This window comes from Delphinapterus leucas, chromosome 16, assembly GCF_059928025.1.
Source record: "Delphinapterus leucas isolate spDelLeu-1000000601 "Yukka" chromosome 16, BTC_Dleu_Yukka2, whole genome shotgun sequence".
NCBI lineage: Eukaryota > Metazoa > Chordata > Mammalia > Artiodactyla > Monodontidae > Delphinapterus > Delphinapterus leucas.
The window spans coordinates 31,476,422-31,501,630 of NC_143144.1; the positions used below are offsets into that span (position 1 = coordinate 31,476,422).

The following is a 25,209-nucleotide window of genomic DNA, read 5'->3' on the forward strand; positions in this document are numbered from 1 at the left end:
AGTAAATGACCCGCTCAAGGCTCAGACGATGATGAGCATTTTTTAGTAATAAAGTACTTTTTAATTAAGGTATGTACAGTGTTTTTTTAAAAACATAATGCTACTGCACAGTTAACAGACTCCAGTATAGTATAAACATAATTTTTATATGCACCAGGAAACCAAGAAATTCGTATGACTTGCTCTATTGCGATACTCGCTTTATTGCAATGGTCTGGAACCGAGCCTGCGGTATCTCCGAGGTCTGCCTGTACTGCCTTACTCTTAGAAAGATTTCATTCGGCTCACAAAGCTCTATGGAGCATATAACCACACACGTGTAAAGTTCAAATAGGAGGCAAAAGGGAAATGAGAGAATACACGTGAAGACGAAGCCGGGAGGCTGTGAATACACAGAAGCCAAACCCTGAGATGCTGTGTAGTTTCAATGGGCCACAAACTTGGCTCCCAGCAGCCACTACAGAAAAAGGGCCATGATCCTTTTCCCAATTTAGATTGTTCACTGGAGGTTCACCAGGACAACCACAGCAATCCTGGCACAAAGAACTTACCCACGTCTGTGCAGAAGCAGATAACGTGAGATGTAGTGAACAAAGTCCCCAGCAACACCCAAACAGCTGGGAGGCATCTCAATGGCATTTACTGCAACACTGAAATGTCCCTCACTGTGGACCAACTCCAAATCCCAAAGTGGAAGTGACCATCCTTTGGTATATCAAATGATCAAACTGATCAAAATTTGGTATCCCCAATTTTGAATTCAGCACACACCAACTTTAGAATCAGAAAATAATAAATATTTTTACTTTTACAAAAAGATAAGGGAAGCAGTAATCCTTGACAGTTTGGGGGTACACTTTAACACAGAATCCCTCAGCCATCGCTCCAAGAGAAGGCCCTGTGCAGTACTGCTGTTTCTGTAAAGCTAAGCCTGAGTGCTGAGGAGAGAGACAAGACAAAGACAGGCTATTCTGCGAACTGGTCAAGGAATGTTTCTCACTTTGATGATGAAGCTCCAAGTGTTAACTATTAAAAGCACCGCAAATGGTGACTCGCATTTGTCACTGTTTACACTGAGCTCTACAACTTTTTATCTAGTTTATCAACGTAAATAATTCACACCCTGGATCTCAGTTGCTCACCGTCCTGTGCCCAGCGCCTGGAATAGCGCCTGGTGCAGGTGAGAAGTAAGTGCTTCCTGAATGAATGATGTGCTCATCTGAGAGATCCCGGACAACCAGTGAATCTACTGATACGCGGAAGTTGTCTTGGCGAATCCTTCCCCAGCTGGGCCTTACCCACCATGCCCTGGTTCTGAAACTCTCACCTGTGACAATGAGACAGGTGAGAAAGGGGCCCAGATGTGGAGGGCCCAAGCTCCTGAGCTGTGCGTCAAGGAAAACACATTAAACATGGAAAAGGGAGACTGCACAGCTGGTGTCTACTCTTCGCCTGAGTCCCACTGTTGCAAGGATAAACACTGGGGCAGTTCAGGACAAACACAGCTTTGAGTTCTGAACAGGCAAAGCTACCTTTCCTTGAGCATGGAGCCTGCAATATGAAATGTGTTCCTTGCTCAGAGCAAGGACCTGCCTTCTCTAAAGGAGAGGCCTGTTCTGAAGGTACCGCCTGAACTCTGGGCTGCCTGCTCTCTGGGGGGGGACTGCTCCATCCTGAGTGCACCAGAGCAGCCCAGGCAGCATCTCCTCCAAGGAGACCTTCGGAGAGCAGCTAGCCTCACGGGCAGTCCCAGGCAAGGAGACCTGGGTGCACCATGCTTGTCCACACAAATGTTAAAAGGATCAGGTCAAGCAGCCTCAGGACCTAATTGGCTCAGAGACAGTAATGTCAAAATGTCATAGCCATAGCAAGAGCTGACAGTGGCTTCAAGAAGAAGGTATTATCTTCAAACAGGAAGTAACGACACGGGAAGAGCACTGGACGGGGAGTCCGGAGGCCTGCAGGTACGAGCCTGGTTCTGTCACTTCACTGCCCTTCCTAGGCCTCGGTTTTCTCAACTGTAAAATGGACATGAATTCACTGATAAGACTGGCTTTCTGGCTTCCTCGTCATGAACCCCTAACAACACAACAGCAAAGTGGGAGATACGCAACAAATACAACATGGTCCTTGCCCTTCAACCTGATTACAATGTATAGGGCTTAGCGCAGTGCCTGGCTCCCAAGATGCCCTTTAATAATGTCGTCGTCAGCAGTAGTATCCAGGTGGCTGCTGGGTGCACATGGCCTGTGGCTTCTACTTCCAAATATCACACACATCACCTACGTGCCTCCAATGCATGGTGCTAGTTCAGGCCTTGCCTCACTGGGTCCACTGCAGCAATCCTCTCCTGTTGTGTCCTGACCCAGGAGCTCACTGTCCCAACCGTCCTAGCATCCCTGAGCTCCTGCCTCACCAATTTAGTCTCTAACTTGCCCATTTGTGCTTCTCTCGGCACCATCACCAATCATGATGCCCCTCCCTCAAAATCTCCTTTTCCTGCAAAATTCAGTCCAAAGTCTTTAGGTCGGCATTTAGAGACCTGACTAGCTGTCTCCAGCCCACTTTCCCAGCCCCTCAGGTGCCTCTGTGTTGGCAGCCCAGGCCTCATTCCCACAGCACACCATGCACTTTTCCTGCTGCTCCCCCACTGTGGAATCCTTTCCTCTCCTTTGACTTTCAGAATCCTAACCCACATTGCCAAGCTCAACTCAGATGCCTTCTGTTTTATTAGGTATTCTTCTCAGCTTCTGGCCCACTAAGTAGTCCCTTGCTTTCAAGCTCGGCTATGTTTTCGTTTTTGGTATCGTCTCTATCATCAAATGTGCTCACTTCATCTTGAAATGGAAGTTTCAGCTCAAAGGCTTTCCCCCCATGAAGCCCTGTGAAGGCTTTCTTGACCCCCTTCTCCCCCACACTCAGCCTCCCCACCACACACTCACACGCAATGTGCGTACTCATGGCATTTCTCCTCCAGACATTCCTTCAATAGCTTCCATCCACAGTGCAACGGAATCAGGATCATGCCTTGTTTTTCACAGGGATGAAAAAGCACCTGGCCCAGAGTTGGTGTTCAGTATCTCTTAGATGTATCTCTTAGATGATGTTGATGAAGATAATCAGAATGGTCCTCAGTGGCCACAGGGAAGCACCAGGCAGCACATGTGTACAACCAAACTGTCTGCTGTTTCCCATCCATCACCGCCGTACATAGAGAACGCACTGCCTCTCTTTCATCCCACGTGAATGCCCAGACCCAGAATTCAACCTCCTTAAGTTTTCCACACAGAATCCACTCACACACAAGTGTGAAAAAGCAACAGGGACTTTACAGAAGGCTCTGGAGGGGAGATGAGGGTGGTGGTCACACAGCACAGCCCACGACTAGCCACGTTCAATTCCTCATGAGACACTCAGGGCTGCCCAGTCTCTCGTGGGTCCCACTGACCCAGACTGGCCCCCTCCATCTTCCTCCACACAGCAACTGGCCTCACCACTTTCTCTCTCCTCCTTTCCAAAATCCCAGCTTTAAGTTGCTCTGCTTTCTATTTTGCCACCAATTAACATCAGCTAGGGCTTCATACCCAGATTCTTCAGAAGGCTCAGCTCCCACTGGTCCCTCAGTTAACAGAGCCCTGTTCTCCTTCAAGCCTCTTTGGCCACCACCTTTGTGACTCAAGCATGACATTCAGTGACTTACTCCTTCCCTCAAGCGGTTTGTGAGATATTTATCCCAAACATAATGTGGAGTTCCCCCCAAGGAGGCTTCTGATCAGTGAAATTTCACCATCTCCCAACATCTACGGTCACCTTCCACTGAGTTTTTGCCACGAAACATCAAGAGCGATGGCATCTATCTTCCAGCTTCCCTGCCTGATCTCTGATCCCCCCAACCATCTGGAAACCCCCATTCATTCTACCTCTGAGCCAAATGACTCATGACCGCACCCCAGCATCAGGTCCAGGAAGGGCAGCCCATACAAAACAGCTTCCCGAATCACGACAAGTCATTTGGAATGCAACATCCTTCTCAGGGAAACTCTTGACACTGATCAGACTCAAGAAAGCTGGTGGGCAGGGCTACCCAGGGAAGGAGCCCACCTACGGCAGGAGCCTGGCCTGACCAGGGTGACCGACTCGTGCCTGTTCGCCCCCAACTTTCCCAGTCTTTGCACCAAAAGAACCATGTCCCAGGCCCCCCAGGTAAACAGGGATGGTTGGTCACTACAGGCTTGTACCACCCACAATCCTTGCCAAGAAGCAGGAGCTCAGGAGACCCGTCAGTGAAGTCAAGCTCCACACGAGCAGATCAGAGAGAATGTGGGAAATGCACAGAGGAGAGGCAGGATGAGCCTGGACTGCAGGTGGGGCTAGGAGACAGTCTCCTCAGAAGTAAGGTCACACGAGCAACGCTCCAAGCACGGGGCCAGTAGTCTCAGGTGGGCTGCCCACGAGTTTCACCACCAGCATGACTGAGGATTTCTACCAGGAGCAGGACCCTGATCACACAGGGCAGGAGACTAGAAAACTCTGGAGGCCAGAGGACAACAGTAACATTCTCAGAAGGCCACCAAACACACACACACACACACACACACACACACACACAGAGAGAGAGAGAGAACTCCCTGGATTCCGGCATTTATGGAGCCTCTGCAGAATTCTGAGCACACGTTTCTTTGACCCTTTCTCCTCTCCAAGACTGTCAGGCGTGCACGTGTGTGTCTGTGTGTGCACTGTGTGTGTGCACGTGCACACCTCTTCTGCTAGCAGAGGAAATGCTCTACATCCTCTCCAATAGACCCTCTCTGCCCCAAACAGTGGCCCACTCTGCAAATGCCCCACACATCGCTGGCTCAGCTGTGCACAAAGACCCCCCCCATGACCATATGACCACACGTAAGCACTCGCCCTTCACCCCCACCTCCCAATAGCCAATGGCCTGGAGAAGACGCGGCGAAACATCACATCCCCATAAACAGAGAGATCACGGACCAGATAGCAGACTTCCTCGTGTGAGGAGGGAGCTGGGGACTCACCAGGACTCTGCCGGTCAGCGTCTGGGCAGATATCATCACCCCCGCCCAGTCTTTCACGGAGGTCATCCAGCCGACCTCGGCTGCCACCGCCTCCTCTTTTTCGTCCACTGGCTTGAGAGTGCCGTCTGCCTGGCTTGAGCCATTGTTAATCTTCTGGGCCTCCTGGCAACAGAGAGAACAAGGGTTGAGACGTAGCCACCAAGTGGATTTAAAAAACACAACCTACCCAAAAGAATCAAAGCTAGACGGGCCCCCGCTGAGGTGGGCACTGGCTTGAAGGTACAGGGGTTGGGAAGAAGGGACGGATTACGGCTTTGATTGTTTTTTTTAATCTTTTTAAAAAGGATCTTTCCTTTGTTTCCTCTTAAAATATCTTTATGAAAGAAAGAAGAATAAAATTATTCTCTTCTGATTTTAAAGAAAAAAAAGTCATAAAACTCAGGAGGGAAACCATCCTGTCTAGGGTCACAGAGTGGCTAGACAGGAAGTGAGGTCAGCATTCTGTAATCTCTACCTGCCCAGCCTTCATACCCTTCTCACAGACACACCCTACTTTCCTAAAAAAAAAAAAAAAAAAAAAAACCCACCTCCTCCTCATCTCAGTCTGTGTGGTTCAAAAGGGACTGAAGGTCCACCCTGTCTCCAGGAATGGAGACTGGTCAGTCAGATCAGTCCACCCCTCTGGCAACAGCAATTGGGCCAAGGATGGTTATGCGATCCCATGCCAACCCAGTATGACTCAAGCCTGGGACATTTGCTGGAAAGAATAAGTAAGGTAATCCTTCCCTGAGAATGAAGCCACCACAGAGGAAACCAGAAATGGCAGAATACTGATGTCATCATTTGAACACCTGGATCCAGCTGTGCCTGAAATCCACACCAGACCTTTTTAGTTACAGGAGAAAATAAATTCCCCTTTGTAGCTAAAAATGTGCTTGAGGATCAAGGCTGACTTCATCAGATAACTGAGCCCCACATGGGGTCCTAAACTGTACACTTCTGCGTGCACTGTGCCCTCTGCCTAGAATACTCTTCTCCCACGGAGGGTCATGGCTTACTCCCTCACCTCTCTCAAATCTTTGCTCAAATATCACCTTTTCAGTACTTCTTCTCTGGCTACCCTTTTAAAATTCCAACTGTCTTCTGACAGCACTGCCTTTCTGCTTTGTTTTTCTCCAAAGCACTTAAAATTTCTAACACACTCCATAATTCTCTTACTTATTTCATTTACAGTCTGCCTCCCCCAACTGCTGAATCCTGAGTGCCTAAAAGAGAGCCTAGTATATGGTTGGCTCAATAAATATGAAAGAAGGAATAAAAAGGGTTATGAATGTCAGCCCCTCACTCACTATAGAGCCTGGGCTTAGGGGTTGCCAAATAAAATACAGGAAACACAGCAAAATTTGAATCTCAACTAAGCAACAAATAATTTTTCAGTATAAGTATGTCCCAAATATTGCATGGGACATACTTATATTAAAAACACATTCACTGTCTAAAATTTAAATGTAACTGGGCCCCTACTCAAACAGCCACTGAGATTATTTTTGCAGACACAGATGTTTAAAAAGATGCCAGCAAAATTATGTTCATCGTTTAAAATGCTAGAATTAACAAAACAAACTGACCCTGGGGATCACTGTGAATTGGAGTGAGGAGGAAAATCCAAAGGCAGAGGTGAAAATCTTGATCTGCAGTGAGTGGGGGTGGGCCAGAACGAGGAAAGGAGAGCTGGGAGGCACTGAGTGAGTCATCCTCCTGGGGACTTGTAGGCAGGCAGGAAGCTGCTCCTGATGCCTGGTTCTCCCCCGCCAGCCACCCCGACTCAGGGACACTGGGCAAACGGAACATCGGTAACACCAGGCGCTCATGTTTAATTTCCAAGTGTATTGGGCCCCCCCCCCAGCGCTGGAAGAGTCCAAAAGGAGGCCTGGGGCAGGGGCACAGGGTGGGCATATTTGGGGGCCGTCTGCTGACATCTGTGGAGCCAGTTGCCCAAGCCACCTAAGGCCAGTCCCAATGACCTGTTAGGGCCCCGAGTCTCAGCCACGTGGAGACTGCAAGGGTGGGTGTCCTGGAAGAGACAGAGACGCTGATGCGTGGCACCCTTTAGTAACTAAAGGTGTAGATGCAGGTCTCCTGCCCCTTCCTGGTAAGACGGGGACCATACTGCCTGCCCCACAGGTCTTGGCAGGATTAGATAGTGTCCAACGGCACACAGTACACGTTTCATGAATTAGTCTCACCACCTCCCTCTTTCTCCTGGAAGCAAAGACACTCTAGCGGTGGTTCTCAAACTTCAGCAGCGTCAGAACCGGCTGGAGGACTTGTGAAAACACAGAGGGCTGGGCCCCACTTGCAAACCCCCGTTTCTATCAAGTTCCCAGGTAACGCTGCTGCTGCTGCTGCTCTGGGAAGCCCAGTTCGAGCACCACTGCCTGTAATCGTTCTGACCTGGCTTGATCATCACTGCCCCGATGTGAAATGGAACATGAATCGTAACCCTCAGCTCGATCCTGGCCTCTCCCTTCGCCCAGACAGGGAAGAGATCAGGGCAAAGAGAAGACCCTCAAATCAGAGGCTCTTATGGCTCCTTTTGAGCAGTGCCTCCCAGAGACATTTCTGAGCTGGTCCAGGGCCACAGCCTGGGGGCCTGAAGGACCAGCTAGCTCTCTGCTCCTCAATCCTGGGGGTGCAGGCTCCCCACCCACCTGGCTGACCCTGGAGGAGGGAATGGCATGCAAAGGCCGGGAGTCAGGGAGTCCTCTCCAGTCACAGTGGTTTCCATGCGTCAGTAATTCAGAGCACAAGAGGTATATGGCAGATAAGCTCTCTTGCCAGCCCTCTTACCTACTGTTTTACAAGTCATTCATTATTTTAATTACTTTACAATAGGCAAGGAAAAACACGGACTAAAGGGAGATAATGCTCTCGTTTTTATTTGCTTACACAAGATGTTGTGAGCATAATTAATTGCTTGTGGAGGCAGGACTCGAGGTGGGGAGCTGGGGGAGCAGGGAGGCGAGCACATCGCAGAGCCTGATGCCAGGCCACCACGTCAGCGCCCCTCGGCCTGGAGGGAAAGCCCCTCTGCACCATTGACCTCACTCTGGCCAAGCATCCCTCATCGGGAGCAGGTGTAACTCCTGCTCCAGAGAAAGGGGGGCGGAGGCCCAGAGAGGTTAAGTGGTCTTGCTGGGGACACACGGGGTGGGTTTGGGGGGAGGAGTGGTAAGGAACAGAGCCCATTACAATAGCGATTGACCACGATTTACCAAGCCAGAACTGGGGGCCAGCAAGTAAAAATTAAGTGCCTTCTCTGCATTATCTTGCTTAGACCTTGTAATAAATATGACAGGCAGGTGGAATTATCCCCATTTTACAGACAGGCCAACTGAGAGCAGGTATTTCTCAGGGGAAGGCACACAGAACCTGAGAACTCAGGCTGGAAGCAGCAAGCCCATCTGGCCTTAGGTCTGCTCTGCCACTTACAAGCTGGCCACCTGGGACACGTTAGCTCACAAGCTCAGCCTCCTGCATGTAAAATGGGGACAGGCATGCAGACCCCAGGAAGGTGGTGGTGAAGCTTATGTGAGATAAGCAATGCACTGGTGCTCAGCACAGGGCTTGGGGCGTGGTAGTTACAGCTGCTGTGGGACGGGTTGGCTCCAAGGATATTCGGTCAAAACCGCGCCAACTGGGGGCTCTGTGAGGGACACCGTAATAAATAATTACAGAACAGAGGATAAATGAGCGTCGATTCTAACAGCTATGAGGCTTCAACTAGGTAACAGGCCACCAGGAGGTAAGATGCCCAACTTCTGGACAGGTTCCAGCAGGAGCTGTGTGGCACTCCCCCAGGACAGTGGGGGCAGGGATTCCTACGGAGAGTCATCCCTGGACCAAGTGACCTCTTAGATCCCTGTGACTCTAAGCTCCGTTAGACCAACTTCCCATCGTGATGAGGCGACTGAGGACCAGAGGGAGGCTGCCCCCCGGGTCCCAGTACACTGCTTTCTCTCCTGTGCCCCGCCAAGTGGGCGTCCATCCATCCCCACACCTTCCACTTCCCACTGTAGAGAAGGACCCCACCACCCTGCCGGGAGGACTCCTGAGTTGGGCCAGACAGGCTCCCCCTGGTGTCAGGAGTGAACTGGCCCTGATTCCTGCTCATCCTCCGGGAAAAGAGAGAGACAGAGAGAAAAAGAGAGCGTGTGTGTGTAAGAGAGAACCCCACCAGTTACAGGCTCCAGCTACCCTAGCCTCAGACAGACCATCAGAGATTTTCTGAAACGGAGAAAAGGAGGCCTTTGAGGGAAGAGAGGAATAAGGAGGGGGGGAGGAGTAGGGAACAGATGAGACTGGGCGGGGCCTGGGGATGTCCTGGAAAGCGGAGGTCCAGTCGCAGCCACCCTCCTGAGGCTCCGTCTTGCCCTGTCTCCCACAAGAGTCTTGTGCAAAAGAAGCCACAGCTGCCTCCTGAGGACACACTTGACAGTCTCTAATCTCAGTGCTGGACTGGAGGATGGGGAGGGCTGTAGGGTGCGGGTGCAAGCACAGGAGGCTGCGTGGACACTGGGGAGCAGGCTGGCCGGCAGCCCCCTGCCATCGCAGGCCCACACGGGCAGCCTCTCACGGGCCGGGCTTGGGCACGTGGCTTCACCCCTTCTTGCCTTCTCGCCGTCCCCCTCAGTGGCTTCTGACATGGCCACGGAGGGCCTCGCCCCTATTATGTCCCCTGCGGCCAAAGGCCTGACTGGACCACAGTCACCTGCCAGGCGCTCACTGTCCACAGCACGTACCTGTTGGCTGTTTGGGCATTTCCCCCGAAGCACCAGGTCGAAGACCAAAGCCTGAGAAGGAACTTCAGCCATGCCTTCAGATGCCAACCCCGAATACGGAGGGCCTGGAGGGAAGTCACAATGCCCAGTGCCACCCTGCCTACCTGGGAACCACCAAGCCAAGACACAAACCCCCAGTTGGCTCTATTTCTCTTCCCTCTTTTTGCCTCCCCAAGAGGATGATTCCACCAAATCTAGCCCAAGGGAACCCATCACTCCCAAGCAGATCCCTGCCTCGCCAGCCTGCAGTCTGGAGCCCAAGTGTTCCCAGGGCCAGCGGAAGCCTCCACATGGCCTGGTATGGGGGGTTGGGTGTGGGAGCCCCACAGGGCAACACGTCTCATCTTCAAACGTCCCAGCTTTTCCGAGCAGTGGGAGCTGCCCTGGCCCAGCGTGGGAGAGCAGGCCTGTGCTAACCCCAGGACCCCACCGCTTCTGGTCCTCAGATCCAGGCTGTCTCTCTGTCTCTCACCCTTCCTTCACTGGACCCAGTATACTGGGAGCCTCAAGTCTGTGGTGTGGTAGGAAGAGCTCTAAGGATCAAAAGATACCCAAGTACAGCTTCTCTGGATGGCCTTGGTCAAGTCATTTCATTTCTCAAAGCCTCTTCTGTAAATAGGGATACATCCCGCTGTATAATCTGGGGTAAGGTGGAGCACAGCACTTCCTGAAAGTACCAACTTCTTTATGAAGGGTGGGCAAAGATGGCATCATGGCTCAACTCTCAGATCCCCACCTGCCTGCACCTTGCTGGGCAGGGCCTGGTTATCTCCCTGGGCACGAACAGAATGTTGGCATTGCCAAGTCCTTCCAGGTGGCCCGCTGTGCTGGCCACACCCTCCCTATGAGCCTCTGCCACTCCTGCCCAGCTGGGCTCACTCAGCCCCAGGTGCCAGGTGCCAAGGCCACCCTGGGCACCACACCTCTAGGGATGGAGGAGGATTCCAGAGTCACCTTGATCACCCCTGCTGAGGCCACCCACTCCCTGCAAAGCTCCAAGTCTGCCTCGGGTTTAGTTACATGTCAGTTAGAAAGGGAAGCTGTTTAAGCAGTGATTGCCTGGGAGGAGAACCACGCTTCAAAATGTAAGTCAGATCGTGTCGCTGCCATGCCAGCCCCCTCCTGGGGTTTCTCATCCCAGTCGAAGGACAAGCCGTAGACTTCACACAGTGCAACCCCCTAATCTGCCCGCTCCTGCCGTCATCCTACAAGCCTCCCACTCACTCCCTTGCTCGCTCCAGCTGCACTGGCCTCCTTGTGCTGCCAGAATGTTCCAGGCCCTCTCCAAGCTGGGGCCGACTGCACTGGCTGCTCCCCCTGCCCCAGACAGCCACGGCTGCCCCCTCACCTCACACTCTGTTCAAAGCCTCACCGTATGGGTGAGTACTTCCCTGCCCACCCCCCTTGAACATGACACCCCCAGCCCTCCAGCCCTCCCCGATCCCATCACTCCTCATCTATGCTCCACGCTTCTCCAGAGCATTTATCCCATCTGGCAGCCTGAAGACTTTAATCATCACTGACTGTAAGCTCCACGAGGGCAAGCATTTTCGTCTCTTTTGTTCACCGCTGTATCCTCAACAATGAAACATTACGAGCTCAGACTAAGTAAGCACTTCATACATCTTGGTGAAAGGTAGGAAAGAAGGGGGAAAGGGGGAAGGAGGGAAGGAGAGGAGGAGGGAGGGAGGGAGGGATGGTAGAAGTATAAAAAGAAGGGAGGGAGGGAAGGAGAGCTGTAGCAGATGGGAAGTCAACCGTTGGCAAGCATGATAACTAGAAATAGGTAACATTACTAGTAAGTAATGATGGTAACGATAACCAGCCACCGTTTCCGATCATCATCACAGTAACTCTACAAGGTGGGTCTGAATGCGCTCACTTGCAGATGCGGGGTTAAGCAGCTGGCCCAGGAAGACACAGTCGGAATTTAAACCCCGCTGTCTGACACCAAAAAGAGACAAGCACCTGAGCTGACTTCCTCCCAGGGATAACGCGCGCAGAAGGATTCCGGGCTGTCACAAAGTGCCCAGGAGAGGCTTATTACCATCAGGAACTCTTAATTCTGCTGCGTGTACTGCAGAGACCCTTCTTCAAGGTCCCTGTGCCTTAAGAGGGTGGTTAAAACAAGGACAGAGGAACACGGTTCTTTTTCTCTACCAAGAACCGGCTTGGAACCAAAAATCACCCTTCGTGGAGCAGAGCAGCAGATGGGAAATGAACGTGGTCTCTTGCTCAGCACTGAGGTTCTCTACACAGATGCTGCTGAAGGACTGAAGGACGAGATGGCTTCCCGGCTTCCCTCATGCCATCTGCATCCTTAACAGGGACTCCTGGCCAAGACTGCAGGGCCCGGGGCACCCGAGGGGTGGGGCACTCACGGCGACCAGAGCATCTCCCGTCCTTGGAAGCCCCAGGCCTGCACCTCTCTCTGCCCAGGGCCTTGGTGCTATGGGGCATTTCCTGGGTGCTCAACTTCCAGAGGGCTGTGGGGAAAGGAAGGACCCGGAAACCTCCACCTGTCTTCCCCTTGTGTCTCACAGTCCCACTTGGTCCTCAAATCTCCCTGGTCGACATCAAAAAGCCATTTCTCCTGAGCCTGCATTGACGGATCCTGCTTCAGTCTGCCTGAGACCCCCAACCTCATCCCATCCCCAGCAGCAGCTCCCCGCCTCTCCCTGCCCCCTCTCACCCAGCAAAACCGACCCAGCAGCCTGGCGCGCAGCTGCCCTCAGCTGACCACAAAGCAGGAGTCCGTAAGTCCTCGTCTCCTATTAGAGGGATAGTAGCAGGGCCAGGAGCTCTGGGCTGCAAGTTAGGAGGCCTGCATTCTAGCCCCAGCTTTGCCAGGCACACGCTTTGTGGCCCTGGCCAGTCGCTTAACCTCTCTGAGTGAGCAGAGTCCCCATCTGGAAAATGAGGGGAAACAGTGGGTTAAACCCATAGTTTTCTGTCCCTTAGAGGCCAGCACTGTGTTCTGTCAGGTGCCTTAGGGGGTTAGCAAGGGACGGCAGAGGTGGCGAGGCCCCTGGCCCCCATGAAAATCAAAGCACCGCTACGTTGAGCCGTTTTCACCTATTAAGGTTCTGTACTAGACCGCACCTGAGTAAAGGGGTCTTCTGAGGAAGAAACGTTTGAAATCCACTGAGTAAAAACCCATAGGCCTGTTTTAGCTTTTAGAAGAGGCTCTATTTCATGGCAATGATGATGGCATCCTGTGCCCTAAGACCCAGAAATGCCTGAGCATCAACACCTATAAACCCATGGGGCTTCCAGGACCTCCGTGCAGGCCACCATCCTGTCCCTCAGCCTCAGGTCTTCACCAGGCCTAAAGGCTGGGAAACGGTCCTCCAGCCGCCCCGACTCCTTCCAAATCGGCCAAGAGGAAAACGTCCTCCCCTGCCCCCAACGGCTTCTTTCATATCCTGGAAGGGTGGCCCAGCCCTGGGATTCTCCCAGGTAACGGTAATCCTGCATATGAGGGATTAGGCCGATTACCTCAAGCAGCTCAAGCAAATAAAGCAGCATGTGGGCACCACCAGCTGGGATTTTCACAGTGAGAGTTCTGCAAAGGGAGAGAAGGGAAGAGATAGGTACTCTGGCACTCAGGGACAGGGAAACGAGGCACCAGGAGCCTCGGGCCCCCAACAGGAACTGCCGTCAGCGGGTGGTGGAATCGGTTCTGCCCCTGGGAAGTTCCGATGATCCAACCTCTGCCTGTCAGGACGGAGCCTCCCCTGCACCCTGAGGCTTCCTCATCCAGCCCCCGGGACCTCACGTACACCTGGGGCACCGTGTCTGTGCCAGAGGAACCCATCCAGCAGCTACTGCATCTGCTAACTACAGGCTACACATCCAGGGAAGGGGCAGGGTGACTACAGATTCCGGCTGCAGGAGCTGAAAAAGAAGCTCAGGCAAAGCCAATTGCTCTGGGATGTCAGAAAACCATCGTGCTGCCTGGTGAGACACCTCATCACCACGCGCGTTTTTAGCTATGGCTTGCCAGGGGCAGTGTCCAGATTCTCACTTCCAGGGGTCCCCCGTGCTGTGCGTGAAGACACAGGCCACCGCGGAAGGAAAAAGGTGACAGCAGAAAAAGGCCAGGTGCCCTGTAACGAGTCGATGACCATCTTGTGCCTCAGGCTTCCTTGCTTCAAACTCAAAGGGGCTGTGTAAACGCTCCCCAAGGTTCTGTCTAGCTCTGAAACCGCCTGACCTCGACACCTGGACTGTGAGTCCTGCACTTGCCCCACCCCAGAGGTGTAAGAGGCTGGGAGAGGATGGGGGTCCTTTCTGGCCCTTCTCAGGGCCATTCTAAGCTGCTTCCCAGTGCCCTGGGGACCAAGGGGAGGCAGCTGGCTCTCAGGAAATCCTTGACTCCTTGTCTCTACAAGCCATGTTCTCTCCTTGGCAGTTTTACACCATCTTATTTAATCCTCAGAACAAGCCTGCAAGGTAGGAATGTTACGAGGCTCAGAGAGGCTGGGTAATTTCCAAGATCACTCATCTTGTAAGCGGCAGAGCTGAAATTTAAATCCAGTCTCTTCTAAGACCGAAGGCCATGTCTTTTTTTCTGTTCCTTGCTGCCTCAGGATAGGCAAAACGTACAAAGAAGAGATGGAATCTCTTTATAAGATGCTGTTTATTACTAGCACTGAAACAATCATCTTATACCCTATGGCTTCTAAATGACAAAATTTTGTAGTACAGACATCAGGTTATAATCAACCCTGTATGGAGAGGGAGTTGGAGAAATGGCCTAGGGGAAGGGGTGCCAATTTGGGAATAAACTGACCCACTAGACACCATATCCCGTGGTGAGACGTGTTCTCAAATGGCCACATCTGCTGCTTGAAATCAGTAAGTCAACCCCTCAGTTCAAACTTCAGGACTGATGCATCCTTCTCAGCCAGTACACCACGTCTGCAAAATAAACATCTCCTTCTCAATCAATTAGGAACATATAAATGACAGTCCAGAATTCACTATCTGGACCTCAGAGACTCGGAACTGGATCAGCCGAGACCTCAGCTCTGATCCCTCAGCCAGAGTGACCGGGCCGGTTCCAAGCAGGCCTGCTCACCTGCAAAGACATGGCGGTTGAGCTGCCATTCTGCAGGGCAGCCTGCCCTGGGAGAATGGTTCAAGAACCACAGACGCAAGAAAACCATTACAGGGGCCCCAGTCAGAAGACGAAAATCGCATTTGTTTTCCAGGTGAGGAAGCACTTGTAACCACAGCAGGCAAGTCTGAGGCAGGACCGTAAATTCAGAAAGAGTGATAATGGATGTAACTTTCTGAATGCCTTGTGTTCTCTTGGTTCATCCTGTTAACAAGGTTGCAAGTTAGGCACTATTATGCCCATTTTAAAGATGAGCAACTGAGGCACTAAGGCTCTCAGAGCAGAGCAGCCTTATAAATCCCACTCAGGCCCATACGCTCAATACAAATCCCTTTTCCTTGTAGGAAGAATCTGGCATTGTATGGGAAAGCAATCCAGTGTGAGTTCTTGTTTCAAGGAAAGCACTCAAACCCCTTCAAAAAATGTGTTGTTGTTGTTTTCTGGTTTGTTTTTTAATGAGATGCATCTCAGAGTCATAGATCTGTAGAGGTCAGAGCTGTGAGGGACCTGAGAACTTATGCAGGCTGATTCCCTTCCTTCAATAAGAAGCGTAGGGTCACAGAAGGGTTGGGGGCCTCTTCAAGGAAACACAGCTTGTTCATTTAAGAGACTGGGTAGGCCCACACATGGCTGAGAGACGGTGCAAGAATGGTGGGAGGCACAGGTGTTGTCCCCAGAGTCCGCCTCCTGGCTTCCCCTCGTACCCCCGCTATGCAACCCGGCACAAGTCACTCCACCCCATCCAGCCTCAGGGTCCTCAACCAAACGACGGGCTTGCAAATACCTTCCTCAGAGAGTCTCTGTGAGGAGCAACCATGATGATGAGGGCAAAGCAGGTGGTGAGAGCTCAGTAAACTGTGTTATCCACTAAGGGCCGGAGTCTGCACGTATGTGACCTTGGACAATGACCTGCCCAAGATCCCACAGCTAGTAAAGAGCTCGTCAGGATGGGAATTCAGATTTGCCAGACAGCAAACCCCATCTCTCTCCTCTTCACCAAAGTGGTGGCCAGCTTTGTTTCTAATCAAGACAGACTGGATATGCATAACTAAGACCCATAGGAAATCCAAGACCCTCATTTTCATTTAAAAAAAAAAAAAAAGGCAGAAATCTCCAAATCACAGCCAAGTTAACTTGTATGACTCAAGTTAGCGGGGAAAAGGCCGATGGAATCAAAACAAGGATGTGAACATGACTGGGGAACAACTGAATCCTACCCGAAGACGCAGAGTTTCAATGCCTGAGGGACCAGTTCATCTGGTCAGGGAGGTCACGGGCTCCTCCTCTCTCCCACCTCCTGGAAAGCAGCCCAGGACTGCTGGAGAGTCCCCACTTCTGGGGAGGAGTTACTGAGAGAGAGACAGTGGAAGGGTCAAGAGGGGAGAAGCAGAAGAAGGAAGGGAGCCCATCGCCACCTGAGGACCAAGAAGAGGATCTGGCTCCCCACAGCAAAGCATCCTGGGAGGCTGGCTCTCAGGCCCTCTGGTCCCGTGGTCCCCAGAGCAGTGCAGGACAGAGTGTGGAAATGGAAAACAGCAGCACAGTGTAATGTGTGTGTGTCAGCGAAAGACAGCCAACACTCCTCCCCAGGGAAGAACTGTCCTTTTCCTTGACATTATGTCATCACTGCTTGGCTGGATATTAACATGCCCTTTGAATGAAATGACAACGATGGTAGAGCTGGCATTTGACAGTTTCTTTCTTGCCTGTCAAAATAAACAACTGGCAACCCTGTGATATTCTCTATGAGTTTTAAAGTTTAAGTGAGTGCCCATGGAAAGTCTAGGGACCACTCACCTAGTCCTCATGCTACAGAGGGGAAATTAAGGCCCAGAGAGGCCATGCTCATAGTAGCCAGGCCTCCCTACATGGAGCCCAGGGTGTGTCTGTCAGGTCAAACAGGGACAGCCTTGGGGCCAGGAAAGGTAGGGGACGGAGACGAAGTCCCTCGGGGCTCCAACAGCTCAGCTAGCACAGGCCCAGAGAGCAGGGGAGAAGGGAATGCATCAGTTTTCACAGCTCAGGGTCATACCACAGGGTCCTGAGTTCCCAGCCTCACTGAGAGTTCTGAAGCCCTCACCGCGTCTGTAGCAGGAAATGCACAGCACCTAAACAATCTCCCCAGAAACAGTGCCACTGTTACCACGGCCCCAAACCATCCCCTTAGCTTGCTGCACTCTTCCTCATAACCATTACCACTGCCTAAACATTATACCCGGGGGTGCTTATTCCCCACCAATCTCCACTAGAGGGTAAGCTCCAGGAGGGCAGCGCCTTGGCCGGGTTTGCTCATTCCATATTCTCAGAGCCTGGAACAGTGGCCAGCACATAGTGGAGATTTAAGGGCATGTTAAAAAAGTGCTTTGTTTTCACTCTGTTCACATTTTCTGGAATCTCAAAGTTCTCCCCAGCCCCCACTGCCCACGGCATACAACTGAGACTCTCAGGGCCTGGCCTTCAGGCCTGCCTGCTCCTCCCCAAGCCCCACCCACCCACCCACCAGGCTCCTCTCAGAGGACTTGGCCCTCCACAGCTTTGGGCCAGCGGTTCCCACCCCGGGGATGCCCTGTGCATTTCTCTCCAGCCATCCTCATCCTGCTACATCAAGTCCCAGGGGCCCAGTGAAGCCGTCTTCCTGGTATGGCCCCCGCTGCTCCCCCCGTCCCGACTCCAGTGCCCACGATACACTCCTCTCTCGCAACACTGCACAGGCCCCGGCTGGCAGCCTTAGCTGTCTTTTCATCCATGCGTGTCAGATTGCCCCAAGGAGCCTGAAAGCTCCTCGAAGTCAAGGCCCATTGTTTTAATTATCCAGAGTGCGTGGCATACAGCAAGTGGCTATGGAGTAAATTAAAAGTCTGCCCGGGAGGCACTGGAAAAGCAAGCCCTTTCCCGGGCACCACGGATGTCCTGGCTCCACCAGGCCAGTTTCTGTGACTTGAAGCTTGAACAGGAGTGCTGGCTCCCACATTGCTGCCCCTCAGAGCAGCTACATTTTCAAATACAAACACTAAATCCCGAACAAGAATAGATGTCACTGGGCTTCTGAGAAGCACATGCCTCACCAGGCATGTCAGTCAAAAACAGATGAATGTTCTTGTTTACAAAAGGGTTTGTCCCGTTCCAGGAAGATTTCTACCACAATTTAGGACCTAATCCAATATGTGCCTATAGACCTCACCAACTGAATATTTTTCTACCTCTTCCCATTTGCTGAACTTGGATGTGGTTTCGGCTTCAGGCCAAAAGAGCTGTTGCAATGAGGTCGGCCCCCACGGCCTTCCCCAATGGGGAACATGACCCTCATTCGGGAAACCAAGGCCTAGCAGGTCAGACAGAGCTGGGGAGGCAGGAAGATGGCCAGGTGACCAGGCATACAGATTTACTCAGGACCTGGCAATGCTACCAGCCGCCCAGCGTGAGGCCCAGGCTCAGGCCACCGGGTCTGCAGAGGGGCCTGTCTCCCTGTGCTCTGAGCTTGTACCCGCCTCAGAGGCCTGGCTGGGCTCTGAAACTCCAGGCTCCCCTGCTTCTGGGTTCCCACAACCCTAGTCTGGATCTGGGTTTCCAACACAGCAGCCAAATACAATAGAGTCTGGCCTGGCTGTTAATGTGAAATAATGACAATAATTCAACAGCCGGGGGAGAGGGGAGGGGACTTCTCTTTCTATCGGGTTCCGACAATTGCTTCTCCTTCTCCTTCAACTGGGAGTTAGGAATGGCGAGCACCCCAGCACTGCAAAGCCTCAGCTTTCCCCTTGGCACCCCTGGACCCATCAATCTCCTCCCTGTGGCCTGGGACCCCCTCCAACCCTGAACACCGGCGAGAGGCTCAGCAGCTGTGAGAAACTTCTTTCTCGAAGAAGGTTTTTCCAAAATTATATCAGGTTTCCTTCTACCCCAGCTTGTCAGCCGGGGACTCTTTTGCCTAACATGGTTGAAGAATGTCTTAGAAACTGGTGTGATTCAGTCTGGCTTCAGATGAGGTTTTCCACCCAGACAGAGGACACCAAGTGTCTGGACGTGGCGGCTTGCGACCCCCCGGAGCACCCACACCCTTTCCCTGTCTCCGGACCTCTGTCAGGAGGGCACACTTGACAAAGTAGCAGGTCCAGCCCAAAGATGAAGTCAGAAATAGTCAACAGGAAAAAGCCAAAGGAAAGTGTGCAACCCACATACTTGCGGACACAGGGGCCTCCCTCCCCACAGCAGCCCTCCCTATGCCCCCAGTTTTCTGAATTTGCAAATCTAATTGCGATGCACTCAGTATAAATATTGAAGAGCTACTGGGGAAAGTGATTCAAGAACTGAAATCTCAAAAGGCACACACCTTTCTCCTGGAAGACAGGGCAAAGCCTTCTCTTCCGATGGAAATTGTTTTTCCCCTCGTGCCTATTCAGATGGGCCTCCTTCCACAGATCCAAACTCTAATCAGAGAGGCGCCCAAGGCCACTGTTAGAAAAAGCAGTTGGCAAACAATGTCTGAAGGCTGCAAGTCAAGTCTGTTAGTGAATTATTACTGAACTCTTAGTTCTGCTATATTCTCACCTGAGGACCCACAATCTCCCCTGGACCGAAAGCAACATTCTCTCCCTCCATTAGTGCTCCAGCTACCATGCTGAGGTGTGGCTGCACCAGGTGGGCACCGGGAGAAAGGTAACACGAGAGAGGAAGCGTCTTTTAAATCTCAGAAGTCTCCTACTATAAGGATATAACAACTGCAAGGAGAGAAGAGCCCTACAGGATGGGAGCTCCCGCCTGAGGGCTGTGGCCATCACCTGAGCCAGCATCCTGCGAGCCCACGTTTCCATAACAACTGTCAGCCGGGCCCCTAGAACTCAGGGAGACGGGACCTCCTTTGTGTGGGCAGCTCTGGAAGAAAGGTCAGATGGTTGCCTGAATCCCAAGGCTCTGTTTTTCTTCTTCTGCAGCTGATTTTCTGACCAGAAGCTAGACAGAGAGCTGTTACTAGGATTTCTTAGCATTGATGCATCAAAGGTGAGAAGCCAGACAAGGAGAAGGGACCCATGGAGAAAATTCTGGGGATACCGGCATATTCTATTTCTTGACCCAGCTGGTGACATGAATTTTCTCATGATTATTCACTTTTATTACTTTCATGTTTTATACACCTTTCTGAATATCTGTTGTATTTCACAATTTTTGAGAAGTCTTTTAAAAATAAATCAGCCAAACTGTTCTTAAAGGACCTGTCATCATCACCCACATTTATTAAGTATCTTCTGGCACAGGACAGAAGACTCAGACTGCAAATAACCCTGTGTCACAGCCCTGAACAACAGGACCAAGAACCAGAAAGAATTCACTGAAAGTCCTTGTCAGCTGCACCATTTGAGAAAATACCTGCCAACGATGTGACTGATAAGTGATTAATTTCCAAAATATACAAACAGCTCATACATCTCAACATCAAAACAAGCAAAAAACCCAAGCAGAAGCCTAAACAGACATTTCTCCAAAGAAGACATACAGATGGCCAAGAGGCACATGAAAAGACGCCTACCATCACTAGTAACTAGAAAAAGGCAAACCAAAACCACAGTGAGGTACCACCGCACACCAGTCAGAATGGCCAGAATCATCAAAAAGTCTACAAGTAACAAATGCTAGAGACGGTGTGGAGAAAAGGGAACCCTCCTACACTGTTAGTGGGAACGTAAGTTGGTGCAGCCACTATGGAGAACAGTGTGGAGGTTCCTTTAAAAACTAAGAAGAGAGTTACCATATGATCCAGCAATTCCAATCCTGGGCATATATCTGGAAAAGATGAAAACTCTAATTCAAAAATATACATGCACCCCAATGTTCACTGCAGCACTATTTACAATAGCCAAGACATGGAAGCCACCTAAATGTCCATTGACAGAGGAATGGATAAAGAAGATGTGGTACATATGTACAATGGAATATGACTCAGCCATAAAAAAGAATGAAATAATGCCGTTTGCAGCAACATGGGTGGACCTAGAGATTATCATACTAAGTGAAGTAAGTTGGACAGAGAAAGACAAATACCATATGATACCACTTATATGTGGAATCTAAAAAAAGATACAAATGAACATACTTACAAAACAGAAATAAGAAATAGACTCACAGACATAGAAAAACTTATGGTTACCAAAGGGGAAAGAAGGGGGGTTAAACTAGGAGTTTGAGATTAATAGACACACACTATATATAAAATAGATAAGCAACAAAGACCTGTATGACACAGGGAACTACGTTCAATCTCTTGTAATAAACTATAATGAAAAGAATCTGAAAAATAATATATATATATAAAACTAAATCACTTTGCTGTACACCTGAAATTAATATAACATTGTAAATCAACTATACTTCAATAAAAAGTTGTTTGTTTTGAAAAAAGAAAGAAGGAAGGGAGGAAGGGAGGGAGGGAGAAAGAGACAGAGAGACAGAGAAAGAGAGAGGAAGGAAGGAGGGAAGGAAGGAGGGAGGGAGGAAGGAAGGACGGACGAGAAAGTCCTTGGTCTTGAGGCACAGCCGGGGCAGGCACCCCCCAGAAGAAGAAAGTCGAAGCAGAGATGAAGCAGTCAGACCAGCCATAGGATGAATGGGCTAGGAACCCCCACCCGCTAGAGGACTTACTGATACAAGAGTTTGCTCTGTTGGCTCGAGGCAAGGGGCTGAGCCTGTAAACAAGGTCGTAGGGAGGGGGTGTGTTTTTATCCTTTATACCTGCCTTGGGAGGTCATGAAATGAGGTACACAAGGCCCCTGGTCATCAGAGAAAGACAGAGCCTTCCCTTGCCCTGCCAATTCACTCCTGAGAGTTGCTCACGGTCTCAGCACAGCCTCGATTAAGGTGGCAAGAACATTAAAGTAATCAGGAGTCTGGGTCAAGTTCCAAGCCAGATCAGGAGCCTCAGGACCACCTCTTCACCCTCCATAAGCCTCCACTCATCACTCATTCCAGCCACATTGCTCCCCGAGCCCTTCCCCGTACACACCTCACACTGTCACAAGTCCACTGTTTTGCTCCAGTTGGATTAATTACATCTCCCCGCCTTTCCAAATCCTGCACATTCTTCAACACTCTTTTAAAGCCACTTCCACCACGAAGCCTCTCCAGATCTCTTCTTCAGAATTAACACCTCCCAGTGATGCTCGGTCGACCCTTACTCTCTGTCCCCTCAGAGTACGACTTGTTCCTTTGGTTATCAGCCCTCATTATGTTCAAGTATCCATCCTTCCTCCCAACTAAGAATCGTGAGGTCAGATACCTGGTCATATCAATTTTCACATCTACAGAATATATATATATTCTATAGAATACACTCAATGGACTACATATATTATTAATTCTTATATCTATAGAATATAAATATATATTCTAGATAAATATCTACATCTACATAATATCAATATATATAACAAGAATATATGTATTCTAATTCTTACACCTATAGAATACAAATTTATATTCTACATAAATATATCTCTACAACTAGCACTGTTGACTCATGGACATACAGTAGGTGTGCAGCAAGCAATCAATGCTTATTAATAAATCAGGTCCAAGAGGATGCGGGCCAGCACGTAGGAAAGCAGGTTCTTCAGGCCATCATGGAGCACACAGGGCCCAGCAGGGGGGGAGTGAGCCTCACAGAAAGCGTCTGCATCTCAAAACCACACACTTCTCTCCACCTTCACCTTCTCTCTCCTGATCGACTGCTAAGCTTCATAACTATTTATAAGGTGTCCACTCTTGCTCCACGGCCCCATTCATCCTCCACACTAAGCCAGAGAGACCTCGCAAAGTTTCCATCACTCAGGTCATTCCTGTGCTTAAAACTCTTCTACGACGCCCCACTGCTCTCAGGGTAAAGTTCAAAATCCTCAGCATGGCCTTCAAGGCCTTCAAGGGCGCTCTTGGATGTTCGGCTCCTGCCTGGTATCTGATCACGTATGAAACCGCTCTCGGCCTCACCTTCCTTACTCTGCAGCCATACTGGACTTTCTTCCGTTCCCTCCATGAGTGGTTCTCTTTTATGACTCATGGATTTGCATGTACTCTTTCCTTTAACAACCTCCTCCACCCAGTCATGTTCCAGACTTCCCACTCATCCTTAAGATCTCGCTCCAGAAAGCCTTCCCTAAGGGCCCCTCCAGCTCCACCATCAGTGAGGAAAGCTCTTGGGTCATGTGATCCCCGTACTCCTCTCCTCCAGAACACTCAAGGCACCCGCAAATACTTGTCCACAGCCTCTCTGCTTCAGGAGACCAGGAGTCAGCAAACTGTTTCTGTAAAGGGTCAGAGAGTGAATATTTTAGACTCTAGCAGAGCCTAAAATCTCTTTGGCAAACGTCCAACTCTGTCACCATAGAACAAAAGTGGTCAGAGATAAAATGTAAACAAATGAGTGGTTGTGTTCCAATAACACTTATGGACACTGAAATTTGAATTTCATATAATTCTCACATTTCATAAAATACCCTTCATTAAAAATTTTTTTCCATATCTTCAAAAAATGTGAAAACCCTTCTTAGCTAGCAGGCCATAAGAAAAACAGATGGCCAGGCGGACTTGGCCTGCAGCCTCCAGTGTGCCAGCCCTGGCACAAGTTCTCAGTTCCAGGGAGAGGGAAACCATGTCTTCACTGGTATATTCCCCCACCACAGGGCCTGGTTCTTAGAAGGTGATTCTTAAAAAGTCTGTTGAATGCCTTCATATGCAGGTGAGAGCAGTGTTTCCCAGTGTGTACTCTACAGAACACCAGTTCAATGGGATGCTCTGCACAAAAAGGACAGTTCTTTTATCAATGAAATTTGGAAATGCTACTGCTTCCCTTCCTGGAAATTTTCAATGTTTGGACCATAAAGCATATCAAAAGCTCAGAACCAGTCAAGGAGCTTGTTTAACTTCGACCAATACAAACTCATTTGACCAAAGAACTGTCTACTTTAACCAAAACATCTACCAGCATCCACAGGCAACCCCATTAGAAAGCACTGCAGTGAGGACAAAAGGTAAGAATTTAGAAGAATAGTTCTTGAACTGTAGCAACAGAACCACCTAGAAGACTTGTTACAACAGAGGTGGCTGGGCTTCACCCCAGAGTTTCCAATTTAATAGGTCTGGGGTGGGGCCTAAGAATGTGGCATTTCTCACAAGTTCTCAACTGATGCTACTAGTCTCGGGACCTCACTTAGGGAAACACAGATCTGAGAAAAAGGACCTTCAAGGCTTAAGTCCTCCACCTGAGGTTTCCTTCTCCTTCCAGGGACTCCTGATCGTCAGAAGAACCCCAACTTCTTCATCTCCTCACACTGGCAGAAGAAACCCTGACCCATCTCTCCAGCAGTCAGGCAAAGCACGTGTAGTGGGTTGCACTGTGTCCCCGCAAGATTTGTCTAAGCCCTAAACCCCATAGCTGTGAACATGACTTTATTTGGAAATAACGTCTTCGGAGATGCAATCAAGCAAGCCCTTAATTCAGTATCACTTGTGTCCTCATGAAAGAAGGAGAGGAAAACAGGAAGGAGGACACCATGTGAAGACAGAGACCCAGGAAGAAGGCCATGTGATGACAGAGACAGAGACTGGTGTGATGCAGCAGCAAGCCAAGGAGCACCGAGGATGCACGGCCACGCCGGGAGCTAGACAGAGGCAAGGAGGGATTCTCCCCTACAGGTTTCAGAGGGAGCACAGTCCTGCGAATCCCTGATTCTGGACTTCTGGTCTCTAAAACTATGAAAGAATGAATTTCTGTTTATTCCAGCCACCCAGTTTGTAGCACCCTTTCCCCTAAATACAGTGTTTCTCACTGTCACAGACAGGAGACACACACACACATGCACAGCACCCAGATGAAGCTCTGGCCGAGCCCTAACCTTGGTCGCTGTCCATGTGAACTTCATGGGAACCATGGGCCTCTGTTCTCTGATCCTTTTGTCATCTCTGCATCACTGCTAGCTGGGGGGAGTTTGACTCAGGGTCTCTCTTTGGAAATTAGATTATCTCATTAGTATGATGTTTTGCTGGATTCCGGCCCCAGGGCTGGTTTTGGCCAAAAGCGTGTGATTATTTTCTAGTCTAAAAAAAGAGTCAATGAATAAATTAAGGAGACCTGGCTTTCCCCCATCCTGGCTCCACTGGTCCCATTTCTTACCAGGAGACACTCATAAAGGGCTTCTCGCTGACAAATGAAGAGTTTTTTCTC

General features: G+C 50.4%; 1 protein-coding gene across 8 annotated transcripts in view; it reads right to left on the bottom strand.

The window, feature by feature from the left end:
- The window catches only part of KCNMA1 (potassium calcium-activated channel subfamily M alpha 1), a 747,639-nt gene that overhangs the window by 522,190 nt on the left and 200,240 nt on the right, over positions 1-25,209 (bottom strand). For all 8 annotated transcript variants that reach the window (XM_089897739.1, XM_030764574.2, XM_030764569.2 and 5 more), the window contains exon 2: positions 5,040-5,201. In XM_089897739.1, coding sequence (XP_089753865.1) covers positions 5,040-5,201 — 162 coding nt within the window. The remainder of the gene's footprint in view (positions 1-5,039; positions 5,202-25,209) is intronic.